This window comes from Halichondria panicea, chromosome 2 (assembly GCF_963675165.1).
Source record: "Halichondria panicea chromosome 2, odHalPani1.1, whole genome shotgun sequence".
In the NCBI taxonomy this organism is placed as follows: domain Eukaryota; kingdom Metazoa; phylum Porifera; class Demospongiae; order Suberitida; family Halichondriidae; genus Halichondria; species Halichondria panicea.
Genome location: NC_087378.1, coordinates 4,650,200 through 4,667,781, shown reverse-complemented (window position 1 = coordinate 4,667,781; position 17,582 = coordinate 4,650,200). Strand labels below are relative to the sequence as shown.

The 17,582-nt window shown below is 43.0% G+C and overlaps 2 protein-coding genes and 1 long non-coding RNA gene across 9 annotated transcripts in view; 1 reads left to right on the top strand and 2 right to left on the bottom strand.

Annotated features, from left to right (window-relative positions):
• Nucleotides 1-312: 312 nt before the first annotated feature.
• Nucleotides 313-3,338, bottom strand: LOC135332175 (uncharacterized). 4 transcript variants are annotated; one of them, XR_010393125.1, is made up of 6 exons: nt 2,678-3,338; nt 2,500-2,623; nt 2,325-2,408; nt 1,223-2,261; nt 481-1,186; nt 313-431 (listed from the first exon to the last, which is right to left on the bottom strand). It is a non-coding gene; the product is annotated as an uncharacterized LOC135332175 (long non-coding RNA). The 4 variants fall into 4 exon arrangements; XR_010393126.1 differs by lacking the exon at nt 313-431 and having other exon boundaries at nt 1,062-1,186; nt 1,223-2,162; nt 2,209-2,261; XR_010393123.1 differs by lacking the exon at nt 313-431 and having other exon boundaries at nt 1,062-1,186; nt 1,223-2,058; nt 2,209-2,261.
• A 916-nt stretch (nt 3,339-4,254) lies between these two features.
• LOC135332172 (uncharacterized) overlaps nt 4,255-17,582 on the top strand; it is a 30,126-nt gene continuing 16,798 nt past the window's right edge. For 2 of the 4 annotated variants that reach the window (XR_010393121.1, XM_064527525.1), the window contains exons 1-3: nt 4,255-4,915; nt 5,120-5,208; nt 5,358-5,672. Coding sequence is in view for 1 of the 4 variants with exons in the window: in XM_064527525.1 (XP_064383595.1) it covers nt 5,603-5,672 (70 nt within the window). In the remaining 3 variants the exon portion in view is untranslated. Of the gene's footprint in view, nt 4,916-5,119; nt 5,209-5,357; nt 5,673-13,550; nt 13,667-14,130; nt 14,244-17,263; nt 17,419-17,582 lie in introns of those variants that run through there. The other 2 variants (XR_010393122.1, XM_064527526.1) reach the window with 2 other exon arrangements.
• On the bottom strand, nt 7,532-12,522 carry LOC135332171 (uncharacterized). The gene is made up of 6 exons (XM_064527523.1): nt 12,219-12,522; nt 11,982-12,059; nt 10,942-11,733; nt 9,244-10,295; nt 9,046-9,105; nt 7,532-8,904 (listed from the first exon to the last, which is right to left on the bottom strand). Exons 1-6 carry the CDS (start codon nt 12,264-12,266, stop codon nt 7,653-7,655), a joined length of 3,282 nt encoding a protein of 1,093 aa, XP_064383593.1. The 5' UTR covers nt 12,267-12,522; the 3' UTR covers nt 7,532-7,652.

The following is a 17,582-nucleotide window of genomic DNA, read 5'->3' as shown; positions in this document are numbered from 1 at the left end:
GGGCAACAAATTTTTTTTTCACAGGTGCTAACTTCAACCCTTCCTCTACCTACCTGTAAAAATTTGGGTCTCTACGAAGCTTTAAACAGGTCAAGCGCGGACGTTGAAGAAACTCACCGAACGTTCATTTTTACAATGAAATTTACTGTCTACGTGAGGGGAAATTCCCTGGGAATTTCCCTATTATTGTTAATTATTTTTAACAAATAAAAGATGACAACTTGTACAGGACTATTTCATCAGCCCAGTACTTACAATCATCAAGAGGAGCCAGGTATATTATAGCTCCACTTCTTAACAAACATAATTTAGCAACAGAAATACATTAGAAAGAGCAGCTATCTAGCTAGCTAGCTTGGCGCAGATCCACTCTTGTTTCTTTAGATGTACGTATCCCGTGCCACTTGTCCTCATAAACACTCCATAACAACCTACAGATAAGTAGTAAGTTAAGATAGACACAATATCAATGTCACTTACATCCTAGCCAATAGACTAGCGTTTCTCAGGCCTCCGACACTTACCACCATCTGGGGGAACCATCAATATAAATGTTATACGACAATTCCACGCAGTTTCCTTGGGCCCTCCATGATGTGATCACCCATCCCATCAGGCCTGTTACTACTAAGCACAATGGCAATGATACCAGTACTAAATTAAAGGAGGAAAGCTTCTTATAAGGCTACTAATAAGTTGGATCAAGCCTTAGATCGATACAGACGAATACTAAGTGAAAGACGAAAGCGACTAATAACAGGAAGGTTTCCATATGCTGACACACTGAGACTGTACTAGCTCATCTACACTACTCCAGTCTACTGTGTACTGTGAAGAAGGTAAGAAGATGGAGGGCTATGGAATAGATAGTAAAAAGTAGTCTACAAAAATTAATATTAAATAAAATTTATTATTATAAAAATCTGATTTTCTTTGCACAGTTCCTGCAGTACCAATCTGTATCTTCTGAAGGAGTATTCTTCTCTACTTCAATGTCAGTGCAAGACCTATACAAGAGATAGTTATTAAAAATGTATGTAGTAGCTACATTAATTTTTATTCTTCGGTCCCAAACTTACCAATGATACCAGACAAAACATGAATCACACATAACCATGTTCCACTTTGACGTAATGGCTCCACATTTCCATTCTGTTCTCTTTCCATTCTGTTCTCTTTGCTTGAACTAAGAAGAGCAATAATCAATACCAAATTATTGTACCTTTTTTATCCAGGAGTTTCTTAGAGAAGTAAGATTGGATACTGATCAAATCTTCGTCCACCACTTCATCAGGCAAGTTACCCTTTATCTCAGATTCTTGAACGTACTTACCACCATTACATACCCTAATGCAGTGTAGGTACATCCTTGCAGCACAGTAGTACAGGGGCGGATCCAGGGGTGATTTTGAGGGATTTTGAGGGGCTGAAGCCCCCCCCTTTTGAAAAAACTACCATGTGTTGTAGTCTGACTCTACAACAATTTTACCACCAATTATGCATCTGTAGACTCACTTGAAATCACTTGAGAGATGCTAGACAACAGCTACTAGGAGTATAAAGGATCTAGGGTAGCTAGCTGGACGTACCTAGCTAGCTAGCTAGCTGTACTTACGTACGTACATCTGATCAGTACAGTATCACCATAGTATTAAAAGTAAGTGCAGAGGTCAACGTATTCTACTCATTAATATGAAAGTTCAAAGGTCAAATCTTGAAAAAAATCGCCTCCGGCGAGGCTGCCCTGGGCGGCTCTCCTACGGGGCTTCGCCCCTTTCTAGCTAGCCCCCCCCTTTTGTTTTTCCTGTATCCGCCCCTGTAGTATCAATTCTAATGACATATAGTATGTAAATAAAAGTTTTTATATGATAGGCAACCATCTCACCTTGTGAGATACACTCATTTCCTACATTGTGTACCTTTGTACTCTGAAGGATAATGTTTTGTGTTTTCACACGTCTCTTATAATCTTCTAATAATTATACCTGTTACATGATTACACCCACTGAGGTGCACCTCGCTAAAAGTAGCTTCAATGCACTTCTCTATACTTTCTCCCTGTGATCATTATAATTCCCTATAATTATTATTCTTACGTACAATTAGAATGTGGCTAGAAACCATAGATGTAGTAGAAACTTGCTCACACTCACTGCATTTAACTGAAGGAACAAGTATAGTCACGTACTATCAATATTTAAAGCATACCAGTGGTCGATAAGAGAGTTGCCATTACTTTATCCATTGCTGACTGAGTCATGCTGTGCATGTGATGTTTGCAATACTGACTGAGTGTAATTAATATCTACACTTACTTCACTTACTTCTCGTCTACAACTAGGTGGCTGTTTATTCTGTCAAGAATTGCCAACATGAACTCGTGAGCATCTTCTTGATTACCTGCATGGCTGCCAGTGATGCATCAAACCTTCGGTATATTCAATAAAAAGTAAGCAGCTTGTATGCACTAACGTACAATGTCATTATTTCCTTCCTTACTTTTCAGCTGAGAGTATATGCCAGAGGGATGAACTTGGGATGAACTTGGGATCTCGTCTGACATTCGTCGTACAGGCTTTTAAGTGTGCACACCATGCATAACTGTTCACTTCCCTGACTATGTCTGTTACAAATTTTACATGAACAATTGAATGTGCATTATTAATATTCTCCTTACCATGTGGTACTCGTTCATCACACAATACCTTCTGTATACGAGATGTATAAAACATACCCTGAAGTACAGAGTTTGCAAAGCATGTATTGCCCATGTTGTGCAAGCCTCCTCCAAACGATGAAGCCATACTATGAGCCACTAACTCAGCCATAAAATCAGATCTAAACTTGCTTATACAGTACACCATGGTCATGTGGACATGAATAAAAATATGGAGGGCGTTCATAATTCGAAACTGCTGAATCAGCATATGGAAACCTTCCTGTTAATATCACCATTCGTGAAATACTACCTATAATAGATCACTTAGGCTTCCTTTAAGGTAGGACAACTCACATGATCAAAAGTGACGTCACGTGTCGTATTATGATGTCACAGAATCTGTTTTGCTCTAAAAAGTGGCTCTGCTGACTTAGTAGGACGTGATTAATCCATCAGTACAACTCTTGAGAGCTGAACATCTCTAGCTCGAGAACTACGGGGCAAGAAAGGATCGGCACTCTAATAAGTCCGAAGCAAGCCGCGGCCACTGAATAATAGCCGCGGCTATTCGAACCAATCCGCGGATTATCCGGGGCTTTCCATCTAAGTCGCGGCCATGATCCGGATGAATGGGGCAAGCCGCGGCCACTGTAATAATAGCAGCGGCTATTCGAATCAATCCGCGGATTATTCCATCTACGCCGCGGCCATGATCCGGATGAATCCGCGGCCACTGTAATAATAACCGCGGCTATTCGAATCAATCCGCGGCTTGCCATCTAAGTCGCGGCCATGATCCGGATGAATGGGCAAGCCGCGGCCACTATAATAAATAACCGCGGCTATTCGAATCAATCCGCGGATTATTCGGGGCTTGCCATCTAAAGTCGCGGCCATGATCCGGATGAATGGGGAAAGCCGCGGCCACTGTAATAATAGCAGCGGCTATTCGAATCAATCCGGGGCTTGCCATCTAAGCCGCGGCCATAATCAGGATGACTGGGGGGGGGCCAGAGAGGTCGAGTGCTTTTTATATAGTCGAAGCAGTTTGCAAGCGCTCCTAGATCTACACTAGATCTACACTACAGCAAGGTAAGCGACTATGGATTTTGGTCCACAAACATCTGATCAATCGATTGATTGATCTTGTGCGATCAAAGTTAGTTGCTGTGCCCTGTTGAATGAAACAACTGTCATATAGTCATATGTACTGTATAATTGTTGTGGCATACGTACATGTGTACTTGTATACAGCTGCCACCCCCTCATGTGTGCCACCGTTCAGGTTGGTTAGCAGCAGTTAGCAGCAGTTAGAAGTTGAAGTGCAACCAGCCATGACCATCTCATGCGCACACTGCACTGTACGTACGTATGTACGTATAATTATACTTCACTAATGCATGATTGACCGCACTTCAACTCACCAACCATACATACTATACTGCATTTATTGTATACCAGTCTTTGTCATAATAATTGTGTAGTGTAGTGTAGTGTAGTGTGTAATGTACGTGTCTCCTAAATGTGGTTAGGACTCTGCGACAGGTCAAAGGCACTCTCCTCCTGTGAAGGAGGTGAGTAAGGTGAAGGTGAGCAAGGTGAGTACTGTATTTGCTTGATTAAACGCCCGGGCGTTTATTTCCTAAGAGAAGTCTGTAGAGAGGAGAGGGCAGAGGGCGTTTAAACGAGATGGGCGAAACGGGCGGTTATTGAACATCCGGTAGTGGGTGTAGATTAATGTGAGGGCGTTTATTTGAACACGTGGCTAACAAACTGAAGTATGGCTAGCTATTCAGTTAGCAGTACTTTGAATCCTTCTTCCCTACAGAGGCCTACAGAGGTCACACACCGTAAGTATTGCTCTACCTGGCTCCATAGTACACATGTATCTATGCTGCCATGCTTCCCACTAGTTCCACGTGTCTACCACCCACAGTGCCACGCCCATACATGGGCGTTTATTGAGCTTTTACCTGGGCAGCACAGAGGAAAACCCTAGGTTGTATATAGCCATTCATTATGTCGTTATTTTGAGGGTTACACTCCACTCGTAATTAGGGTTAGGACTGGCAAGGATCCTGTGGCTCGCACACTTTTCTCCTCGTCTTTATACAACCTCCCTGATGAGTTCAGTATCCAGGAAGAACTGTCATTTGGAGCGTCTGGACCAACATGGAGGGAGCTGGCTGATCATCTCAGTAAGATCGGAGAGAGGGGAACAAGTAGCGAAGGAACTCGTGACCAGCTACAAAATCGGTGAGTACTGTGCAGTCATGTCTCACTTAATGTTTATTATCTAGTGGATCTTTACCGTCTGTTTTGGCTCAGTGTGACTGTTGCACTCTACCAAATACCCACTCTAGTAGAGTAGAGGATGTGTTTATTTGCTTACCATTTACAACCCCTTTGTATGCTTTTTTCTGAGGGTCCTTTGTTCATTGTTACTAACCCTCCCCTCAGGTATTATGTGACTGAGGGTGTGAGGCTCTACTCAGGAGACCTGGAGGGTGGTCACACAGACCAGGAGAGTGCAGCCAGCACATTAACAAGTGAGTGGGTGATCGCGTTGCAGTGAGGGCGTCTGCTGTTTAATTGTTTGAATGTGGCATTACTTTGAGTGCGTGTTTTAAATACTGTACCACCCGGACCGGACGTACTCGTATGGTCCTTTGTTCATTGTTACTAACCCTCCCCTCAGGTCTGAGAGTGTGATGGTTCTACTCTCAGGAGACCTGGAGGGTGGTCACACAGACCAGGAGAGTGCAGCCAGCACATTAACAAGTGAGTGGGTGATCGCGTTGCAGTGAGGGCGTCTGCTGTTTAATTGTTTGAATGTGGCATTACTTTGAGTGCGTGTTTTAAATACTGTACCACCCGGACCGGACGTACTCGTATGGTCCTTTGTTCATTGTTACTAACCCTCCCCTCCGGTCTGAGAGTGTGATGGCTCTACTCTCAGGAGACCTGGAGGGTGGTCACACAGACCAGGAGAGTGCAGCCAGCACATTAACAAGTGAGTGGGTGATCGCGTTGCAGTGAGGGCGTCTGCTGTTTAATTGTTTGAATGTGGCATTACTTTGAGTGCGTGTTTTAAATACTGTACCACCCGGACCGGACGTACTCGTATGGTCCTTTGTTCATTGTTACTAACCCTCCCCTCAGGTCTATTAAAAATAGGTCAGGTCTATTTAAATATTAAAAATTATTTAAATATTAAAAAATATAATATAAAATTATTTAAATATTAAAAACATCTGCCGTAATCGGATCGCTGGCTATATAGCCAGCGATCCGATTACGGCAGATGTTTTTAATATATCTGATGATAGATCTTGATTAGTGCTCTCTAGTGGTGGTCTTGGATTTCCAGTGCCTTGTTTGGTTCTCTAGATATGAAGGCCGAAAGTAGCTGGGCGTGGTCTGGCGAGTGGGTAAAGGCCTAGTAATGTGGCCGCTACCAGTAATAGTCACCGCCGCATGTGTTCACACAAAACCGCGGTTGTCCGAGGTCGCTCAAAATTAAGGTATAGCCAGCGATCCGATTTACGGCAAATGTTTTAATATACCTGATGATAGACCTTGATTAGTGCTCTCTAGTGCTGGTCTTGGATTTTCAGTGCCTTGCTTGGTTCTCTAGATATGAAGGCCGAAAGTAGCTGGGCGTGGTCTGGTGAGTGGGTAAAGGGTGCTAGGTATGAAGGTCAGTTTGGAAAAGGGTTGGGCTTGCAAATGAGAATCCGGATGACGACATGTCTGGGTCAGAGGTCAGATGGGCTGGGCATCCGGATGACGTAGTACTGGAGTTCAGAGGTCAGCGAGATAAAACGGGTCAGAGGTCAGCTCAGAAAAAAGGGGCTGGGCTCTGTGCTTTATATAGAAATACAAATAATTTTTTATACAAATAAGTACGGCCTAGGGTCCAGGTAGCTAGCTACTATACTATACCTTAGGGCAGTGCTAAATAGACAAAGACAGCACTCTACAGAGTATCACAGGTGAGGAAGTACACGTGCATTGGAGGGTAAAAATACACGTATTGGAGGTTATATGTATATTATTGTGTCTTCTCTCCAACACAAGACAACCCCTGAGGGCAGAGCAGTGTCTCCACCATTGTCTGCTGGGCTGGCTACTCATTCATTTGTGATACCCAAAGGCGGTGGTCTGAGGATTGTGATTGGGATGGACCTCATCTCTTTATTGAGAAGAACCTCAATGGAATGGCTGCTGCCCAAGGTAGGGGGTAGATGGGCGTGGTCCGCCTCCAAAAAGGGAGACGGGTTGCAGCCCTATCTAGCATTCACGCAGCACCAATACTGGCAAGTTGCCGTGTGAGAGTTGTCCTGCAAACCACAAAATGCATGATGGGGTGATATTGCTTCCATACTGCTCCTATATACGCCTCTAACCCTAACCGTTGCCCGTCCACCCAAAAGAAGGGAGGACGGGTTTCAAGCCTATGTCTAGATTTGTATAGTGCTGCATTTACGTACAGCTTCTTATCAGTTTTTACATTTAGTCATAACGTTGCTACACTCTTTCCGCCATTTCACCCCCTTTTGGAAAATATCATCTGGTTGCTAAGCCGCATAGTCAATTGCCGCTGTTACATGCAGTATAATAGAACTTTTTATGGTAAATACTAGGAGTATGTATAAAAGCTATTTAGTATTAGTAGAGCTTTATGTTATGTATAGCTCTGGTATCTCCACCGAGGCATCAGCACTTGCGGTGCTTTCATTTAACAGGGTTTCATACAGGATTCTTAGCTGGGAGGGGGAAGCGTTTAATTCAGGGGTGTCCCGGGGGAGGACAAAATTGCACGCTGTCAACGACAACGTATTGTTTTCGAATAACTCCCGTGGCCGAAAATGTTAATAAAAACTGCAGAGAACTTCATCATTCACGATTAGAAATCAATAGTATGGTTACTTGTGCTATTAATCCCATATTGCAATTCTATTAATTATATACATGCAGTCTATTATTAGAGTTATGATTGTTCTGTGCATGCCTCGCACTTCCATTCGACGCCATCAACTTGAAACACTTCGTTGGGAATGCTCAAGCACGATCGATGATACCACCCCTTGCAAACATCACATTCTGCCATAGGATCGTCTTCGATGCTTTCCTCGGGCATTCTGCATGTGCAGTACAGGGAGACATGCTCAGCGTGGATCACACCTGTTGAGGTCCTCAAATTCCTTATTGGGAAGCGATCAAGGAAGCACTTCTTGAGGCTCTCCTTCAGGTGTTGTCTTGTGGATGTGTGCTCGTACACCACGGCCAACGGATCGTTCCCAGCACACAAGTCATAGGCAATGGCGATAGCTAGCACACCACAGTCAGAGCCGTTTCTCTGTAGACCGACGTCCATCATGTTGATTGTGAGGTTGGGTAAGGTGCATAACATCAGGCTTGCTATAATTGGAATCGTTGACTTCTGAACGCTGTGGTACAGGGTGTCGTAGACGTTTACTTGCCCCGGGCTACAGCCAACAGTAGACACAACACACCAGTGCGTATTGCTCACGTTTAGAATTTGAACAAATTCTCCTGTGTTCACATTGAATCCTCTAATCGCTTGGAGTGTAGGAGGCTGTAGGCCTTCGATGTGCGGGAAATGCTGGTACAAAAGGTGTTGGCTTGCAGTGATGACGATGTCATTCAGCCATCCAGTGGGTCTATCAATGTTGTTGATGTCAGTTGATGACAGACAGTATATGGATGTTTTAATAGTGTTATCACCCTGTTGTGTGTCTGGGTCCTCTTCTGAATCATCGTCCTCCACGTACAGATAGTCTGGAGTGTCGATTGCACACGAGCAGCTCACCATGTCTTCTTCCTGCAGTGCTCTGGTTGACACGACCTCGCTCTGGCGCCAGTTGTCGAGGGGAATCTCGTATCCTTCGTCTTCCTCCAATTTGTGTAGCTCACTTCCTCCAAATCGCTTCAATAGGGTCCCTCGCTTGGAATGGAGTGTGTATCGCTTGTTGGTCACTTGAGCAATGCGACAGACAAGGTGTTTCCCAGACAACCTCGTAACGTGGATGGCTACCTTGTCTCCAGGTTTGATAGGCTGGAAGAGCCTTTTCCCACGGTTCCTATTGCCCGCTGGGCAGTCTCTCTTGTGTGCTTTGGGATTTGGGCAGATACATTCGCCTCGTTCTGCGTGCAAAATTTGATCCTCGAAGTCGCTTTCACTGCTGTCCCTGTTCACACTAGCGTCTGTCCCATTGTTTCTGTGTTGTAAAAATATTTATAGCAAGCATGTTATCACAATCACACCACAAAATCCCATTGTGGCGGCTGCTGTACATTTATGTCTATTACACATTGCTTCTGTTAGTATACACATGCATTCATGTGTACGTATTACTCACTCGTTTGATTCAGCTGAAGAAGGTCCTTGTTTCTCTGATTTAGGATGACTCCTGGCATCCCTGCATGTAAATAAGAAACCCGGACATCAGTAAATTGTATAGATCCATGCAATGGTGTGATTCAATCATATTTATTAACTGGACACAATATTTTTTGCATGTCTGCATGTTGTTTTAAAATCTCATTACAACTCTGACCTGCTTGCGTGTCGCTTGTTCAGTGGGCAGTCTCTGTGAGATTTGTTTCTGTGTTCGCTGGAGCCACACTTGCAGAGTTTCGTGGCAGCTTGATCCTTCTCTGTTCTCTTTCTCCTCCATTCACGACCGTATGTATCGCCGAGTTTCTTTGACCAATTTTTTCTTTCTTCCCCGTCCATCTTTCTCTTGACCTTATATCGTATCCTTCTCTTCTTGTGCTTATCCTCTTTGATTTCTCTCAATTGCTTGTCTCTGGCTTTTCCGTACTTCTCCAGAGCATCCTCAATTCCTGTATAGAGGGGCAGCCCCAACCTTTGGTACAGCACAGGAATCCAGTTGTAATGAGGTCCTTTGTTTTTTCTCATTGAGGTAAGGTTGGCTTGAAGGAGGCCCAGCTCTGTGGAGAGCTCGTAGTGAAGCTTTTCCAAGGAGATGTGCTTCGGCCTAAATCGAATTAGAATGTTGTGTGATGATTCCATCGAGTTCGTGTGCCCTGCTTTGAGTTCTGGGTGGATCAGCGATGATGACTTTCGAGCCCTGTGCTCAATCTCCGTCCTGTAGGCCATCATATGGAAAGGACATGTCAGCTTATCCCGTGTGTGGTACTCTCGTCCCTTGCACACAAAGTTTGTTTTGTCGGGGCACTCTCCACAGCTGCACACTATTAGGGCGTGAAAGTCGCAAGATCCGCCAACCCACACGTGTTCATCAATTGCATGATGGTAGAGACTACGGGTATTTTTTTCAAATTCCTCTTTGGACTCACTGTTCGACAGAATTTTGGAAAACAAATTTCTGGAGTTTCTGATGAACTGGTCAGTGAAACATCCGCAGCCTTTCTTGTGCTTTTTTCCAGAACAGGAGCAGGGCTCGTTCTTTATGTCTGCAATGTGCTTCTGATGACTTGTAAACATTGTAGAGGTGAACGCTTTCATTTTCATCAGCGTTTGCAACTGGTTGAGATGAGACCTTCCCTCGTGTCCACGACACATCATTATTTCTACGTCCTCGTAGATACCTCTTATGGCCTTTGAGGTGGAGGAGTCATCATCCTGCCAATTAGGGGTTGGTGTAATTATTTTGACACACTTGTCAATTAAGGCAGGAATTACATCATTCTAGCTCGCATATAAATAATAGTTAGACACTGTTTTGGAGGTGTCTATGGCATTTAGAAGCCCAAAGGCACTGATTTAGATCCCGAGCATAGCGAGGGTACTACTAGTGCCTGAGGGCTTCTAAATCACATGGACACCGACAAAACAGTGTCTAACTCATTTAGATACTAGTGCGCATGCGCAAACCTTGCCCTCTACAATACAATTACTTGACAACGGGATACTAGGTATACTAAGTAAGTTGTAGGTATACCGTATAGCGTGTAATTTTCGTGAGGTAAAAATTTCGTTTATCTTGAAAAAGGACATTTTCGTGAGTAAAAATTTCGTCAGCTTCCTATGTGCACTGCATTGGGTGCGTTACGGTAGGTTTTCGTGGGTAAAATATTCGTCGAGGTCAGCTTTCCACGAAAATAACGAATTTTTTACCCCACGAAAATTACCCGCTATACGTATGGTACTAAGTCCCATAGTCTACCTCCTTGAGGCACTTTCCCCCATGTACTTCCCATGTAGATCTTATCAGCTAGTGTCTAATCATAGATATAATGCCATTGAGTATAAATCTACCAACCATTACCTGCCAGTTTATTGCCAATTTCATCCCCTGTTCTTTGGCTTGCTGGAAGAGTATCCTGGCTGCATAGCCCTCCGCTCCCTTGGACGTCCCCTTGTACAGATCGTCCTTGTTAACTCCGCCCTTTTGACACAGATGCTTTCGAAAGAGCAATTCACTTGTGAAATAGTTTCGAATACTGAAAGTAAAGTTCTTCGAATGATGACCTCTTGTCATCCATGCTCCATCTGCAACTGTGACGGCTCTCTCCCACGATCCTAGCTCTTCCGGTTCCATTTGTTTCATGGCCTCTCTGGCTTCTGTGCACATCTCATCCACCATTTCTTTGACCACTGGGTGCATAATGCGAATAGTTTCTTGAAACCGGTCGTCGTATGTAGACTGAATCCCCAGCGAGTAGCGTAAGACCTTGGTGTAGGTTGTGAAGGTACAACCACTGATGATGAAGGCGACATGCAGTGCTCGTGTGATCTCACTGTTCCTTCCATCTTCTTGTACCTTGCACGTGCCCAGTGTGAGCTCTTGTCCTCGGCATCCGTCACAATTGTAGGTTATTGTTGCAGCTCCACCTATTCCCCTCTTGACTGAGGTGGGAACAAGGTTACCCCTACAAGCTGGTTCAGGGCACTGACGAATCTCATTGAGGCGTTCGACAAACTCGTCCAACTGGCTCAAATCAAGAAAACAAAGCGCCTTTTCATGCGCATTAGTACATTTTATGTCCATTGGTGTTATAATATAGTCCGAATCTTGAGGGTATTCCACAGTGGAGAGGGGTGTGCCCGGTTGCGAATCCTGAAGGGGGGTGATAATGGTCTGCTCTGGTAAATCTAGCATATATACATGTACGTGCATATACCGTAAATAGGGACGGGATTTCAACCAATTATAAGCCGCGAAAAACAATATAGCATACGTAGTCAAAATATCATGTGCGAAATTCACGGCAATTTTACGGAAAAAATTGGGGGCTATGTATGATACATACATGTATAATTATATGCACTGTACGTGGTTGTGCTGATGATGTAACTATTTCTCACCTGTCTCTCTAGCAGACATCTCCTCTTTGGAGTAGGGGGCGAGTCGGACTCTTGCAGCCTGTCCTGTTCAGAGTAGTCCTGTATATAGGTGGGTTAAATTCCTTAGTATATATCCGGTTTCTGAGCATTATATGTAGTTGCCGTGTATACAATACATACTTGTTGTTTTGACAAATGCGGCCCACCAAATGCAGTTTCCACTCTATCACTAAGTACATGCAGCAAGGGTGTACAAACCTCTGAGTCCTTTGTTGGGGTGAGAGGCGAGTCTTCCATGCTGGACATCGCAGACTTATCTTTGCACCTGGAATATCTTGCTCTGTGAGATCAACTTGCTGAGTTTGGTGAGATGAATAGTGCTGTTTGTGTGTTTGTGTATGTGTGTAGCCTTTATATGCAACTAACCTACAATCTAAAAATAAATACTGGGGTTTTTTAGCTGTCCAGTGTGGTGGTTTGTGGTTTTTTCAGCTGAGCTTACCTGGTCACTTTGTGGTTAGGATCACTTTGTGGTTAGTCTGACCATGCAGCACACAGAAAAAACCTTGTTAGATTGTAGTGATGTCATTGGTTACTTTTGATGGTGGTAGGGGGGGGGGGGGGGGTTAGGGGAGGGAAGGTATGAGTTAGTTAGCCAGGCCAGGCCAAGAAAATGCTGACCTGGTTCAGAACTAGCCTCTTTTACATGTGCATGCTACACACTGTACGTACAGTGTAGTGCTGATAATTTGTTCTAGATTGAAGTTTTAATGCCTCTCTTGTCCTGTACTCGTACGCTGACCTCACATAAATAACTGTCTTAACTCCTATCCCCCTCTACCCTAACCCCTAGGTTCGTCGAGGGAGTTCCTGGTCCACCTCCCCCCCAGAGGAGAGACAACCACACCTACCCACACTACTATGCCAGCCATGTATCTCAACTGGTAATAGATTGTGTGATCGACCCTTTATAATGTTCATTATAGTGGATCTTTACCGGCTCAGTGTGATTGTTTCTGAAGTATTTACCAAATCTACCTACCCACTCTAGACAGGATGTGTTTATGAATGACCAGCAGGGAGGGAAAAACCCCTAAGCATTATTTTTTGTGTTGGATGTGATGTCATCAGCTTTATGGTGTGGTTTTTTTTTTCAAGCTGAGTTGTCACTTCGTGGTCATGACCAGCACAGAGGAAAAACCCTAGGCACAATTTTTAGGGGTTGGATGTCACTGTTGCATCTACGTATGTGTAGAGGCGTTTAATGACAGTGTGGCCCCGCAGTCCAGTTTATTCTCATATACGGGGTCCGTGTACTGGGAATACATTGAGATGCAACCAGTGCTTAAAACATAGCTACCGGTTGCATCTCAACTTTGAACGTACAGTGTGAGTCGGCTCCGGGTATCTAAGATTTGAACTAGTATACAGGTCGTCCTCAAGCTCGCTGACAGTGTCCATGAGTCCAAGCAGCTCCATTTCTATTCACAAGTTATGAAAAATAAGGTAAGTGAGATGATTATATCTATCCATGATTGCATGTTGTGATGTTGTGATGATTGTTGTATATACATACAAATTGTGTCAGCTAGATCTGTCTTGTTCCCTGCCAGGTGTATTAATAGTGATTGTGATTGCGTACCTGCGTACTTACAGATCAGACAAACACACAAGAGGACTCTCAAGCTGACTCTCAAGCTGAAGAGGTACGTACTTGTAATGTTTGTACCGTATTCAGGCCGCTAAAACATTGCTAAACAAATACTGAGTGGCGCCCTAAATAGCTACGTGTGCCTACATGTATAGGATGCGCATAACCGTTCCACCTCCTAGCGTTACACTTATCCTATAATTATGTGTGGCTGAGCAGTGGTTTCTAGAATTGGAATGTTGTGGTGTGAATATGCGCAGACTGGCTAAATGCTAATTATTATGCCATAGGCCGCTATATGAATTTGTTGTGTTCACTAATTATTATGTACATGTACACATGGATTTTGTACGCACACATATCAAGCTTTTTGAAAATGTGAATTTGTATCTGTAGGAGGGCAAAGTGTGAGTAGATACGTTGCTTTCATTAACACCTATTAATCGGGTACGTGAAGTCATATAAAACGTACACATCATTAGGTAATTTTCTTTATCAAGCACTCACCTGTCCACGCAGATTTTGTTCCTGGTTGGCTGTGGTTTTGTTAAACCTGCCCTAGGAAATCATTCAATTAAGCAAAGTTCTGATGCTGTCAATTCAAAAAAGAAGACGGACCAGTTTTCATGAAGGTATATACATGATATACATGTACTGCATTGTACTTATAGTCATTACATGCACCTTTGTCATTGCTAACATTGATAATAATGTGTGTATGATTCTCGAAGGAAAAGCATGGGCGCCTTGGGGATTTTCTAGAATGTGCATGCCTTAATTGATATACTAACTTTGCATAATTATAGTAATTTGTAGCCTCTTTTGACGCATTATTCATACATACTATATTAACGTACGAGCTCGTGTTCTAAGCATTGCCTTTACATCATCCAGCTAAGTTACGCTCCTGTTGATTTGGTTATTCGATTAGCTGTTGTCGGGGTACATGTACATATGTACTCACACTGGCGGCTATCATTTGTGAACATTTTTTACCTCCATGTATAAATGCTTTGGAGTTCATATTCTGAACATAGCTAGTATTTCCATAATTCAAAAACATGTACCTGTACATGAAACAATTTTATACATGGCTTATGGCATAATAATTATTCAGACCACAACATTCCAATTAGCATAGATACAGCCACAGAATCTGTCCTTAACTACATGTACACTTAGTCCATTTGCCTATTGCCATGGCCACTTTCCAATCAAAATTAAATTACACTGGATGCAAGTAATTATTTATTAGTTCTAGAAACCGCTAATAGTGTGAGCAAAGTACATTTACTGAGTGCGCGTCGCGTGCAGTCCACTGATGAGTCCCGGCACAATAAACATTAGGGACGAAAAGGTCTTGTATTCGACCTTCTGGGCTATACCAATGATACTTGATCGTCCGTTACTGTAAGTGTATGGCTTTTTGTCGCACTTTTCTGCAGCTCAAGCACACCTGTAATGTTCTCCATACAACGCCTTCTCATGGATCTGACCAATCAGGTTGCGTAACACCAGGTGGAGGTAGCAAGAGTATGGCCGCCCAGATTGAGAATGACAATTGCAATAGAAGACTCACCAATAAGAGAGAGTAAGTCAATGTGATATATAGGTTTTTCGTTTCTCACATACGTGTACATGTCCATTCATGACATCCGCTCTTTGTAAATAGAGATTTCATTTGTCAGTGATTATTAGCATTAATTATAGAGTGTTATGATTATTATATGCATTCCAAATTAGAATGCAGCCACAGAACTTTAGAGCCTGCCTCTATGTCCCTCTGTAGTGCGTGCTATGAAGTTGATGCTCACATTACCATAGATAACTGTAAAAAACGTTGTGGCAGCTTATAACACCCGACTACTGGATTAGGGTAGAGTATATAGTTTAGCGATGCTGTATGTAGCTTGCACTGTACTGGCTGGCAAGATGTTTTTTATGCAGGTAGGCATAAGAGTGTAATGTAACGTCACGACTGACTTTCCGAATCCGGGGAGAAAACACTCCCAGCTGACTCATATGTGCGTCCTAACCAACTAGCAGACCAAGCCCCAAATTAACTCTTCAGAACCGTGCTAGTGTCATCCATTCGCACAAAGAGTTACCGTATACGTGTTTCGATTGCGAGGATTTCCCCCCCCGCATAGATCGCAAACAAAAGGCACATGCAATAAGGCTTTTACAGTGTCATTCGCAAATGGTTAGCTACGCATTCGAAACTCGGTATACGGTATCTCCTCTATCTGTAACAAAAAAAATTTCACTAATAACCTTCGCATAATTGGCCTTCAATTCGAGTATAATAAAAAGCCTGCAGTTGCATGAGCTTAATTGGTACCTGTGTCTGCTAGCATGTATATTCATAGACATATTTCTCATTTTTGTGAGCCCCACAAAAGGTTCAACAAGCCTTTGCCTATAAAACCAGACCTGAAATTAAGATTACTTACTTGAATTGGATTTGGCAGAAATATATCAATTTTTGGGAAGGTCTCCCTAGGTAGTAGCCTAATCTGGAGGCCTAATTTGCAAGCAAAAAAAAAGAAGACTAACATGTACATAATACATGTGAACACAACAAATTCATATAGCGGCCTATGGCATAATAATTAGCATTTAGCCAGTCTGCGCATATTCACACCACGACATTCCAATTCTAGAAACCACTGCAAGAAAGAATGAACACATGGATTTTGTACACACATCAAGCTTTTTGGAATTTGTATCTGGGCAAAGTGAGTAGATATGTTGCTTTCATTAACACCTATTAATCGGTACGTGAAGTCATATAAAACGTACACATCATTAGGTAATTTTCTGTATCAATTGTTAAAGCACTCACCTGTCCACGCAGATTTTGTTCCTGGTTTTGGCTGTGGTTTTGTTAAACCTGTCCCCTAGGATTAATTAAGCAAAGTTCTGATGCTGTCAATTCAAAAAAGAAGACGGACCAGTTTTCATGAAGGTATATACATGATATACATGTAACTGCATTGTACTTATATATGCACCTTTGTCATTGCTAACATTGTATGAGCTTAATAGTGTATGATTCTCGAAGGAAAAGCATGGGCTTATATTAGCCTTGGGGATTTTCTGGAATGTGCATGCCTTGATATACTAACTTATACACTAATTTGTAGCCCTTTTGACGCATTATTCATACATACGTACTTTGTATTAACGTGCGAGTTCGTGTTCTAAGCATTGCCTTTACATCATCACGCTCCTGTTGATTTGGTTATTCGATTAGCTGTTGTCGGGGTACATGTACATATGTACTCACACTGGCGGCTATCATTTGTGAGCATTTTTACCTCCATGTATAAATGCTTTGGAGTTCATATTCTGAACATAGCTAGTATTTCCATAAACATGTACCTGTACAGAGGTTGTATATAGCCATTTTGTCACACTCGTACACCTAGCTCCTACAATTTAAGGTATTAGAGTGATGGCAAGGGTGGTGGTATTTGGGGGGTATTTGTTGACAAATACTGTACCGTTAATAACCCCTAGTACATGTTATAATCCTTGTGCTTCATTTGTGTGTATTAGGGTTAGGACTGGCAAGGATCAATGCGCTTTTAAATGCATTTGTTAGTTTTGACATACAACTATCACACACACACCACCCCTCCTCACACAGGTCCAACCCGCTCCTGTCTCACACTCTCATCATTCATGGGGATTACCCCGCCCACCTACCATTTGGGGCTGTGCATCTGTTGGCTACTAGTAAGTAAGCCAGGCTGTTGTTACGACGACTCTAACAGTGTGTACAACAAGAATTTCTGCGGACAAGTGAGTTAGAGAAAAATAGATTACATCATACATTGTATGTGATTCAAAATTTTAATTTGTCGTTCCCTCTTAAATGCATCTATTGACTAAATTAATCCACACACACACGTACAGGCTTATAGCCAATGCACCGTACATAGCCCCCCCCCACACACACACACACG

Excerpts from the sequence above, each read along its gene's own strand:
- LOC135332171 (XM_064527523.1), bottom strand. The coding sequence starts at position 12,266 with ATGTCCAGCATGGAAGACTCGCCTCTCACCCCAACAAAGGACTCAGAG. Across the intron at positions 12,060-12,218 it reads CCCCAACAAAGGACTCAGAG|GACTACTCTGAACAGGACAG; the intron begins GTTTGTACACCC and ends ACCTATATACAG. Across the intron at positions 9,106-9,243 it reads AACAAGCGACACGCAAGCAG|GGATGCCAGGAGTCATCCTA; the intron begins GTCAGAGTTGTA and ends ATTTACATGCAG.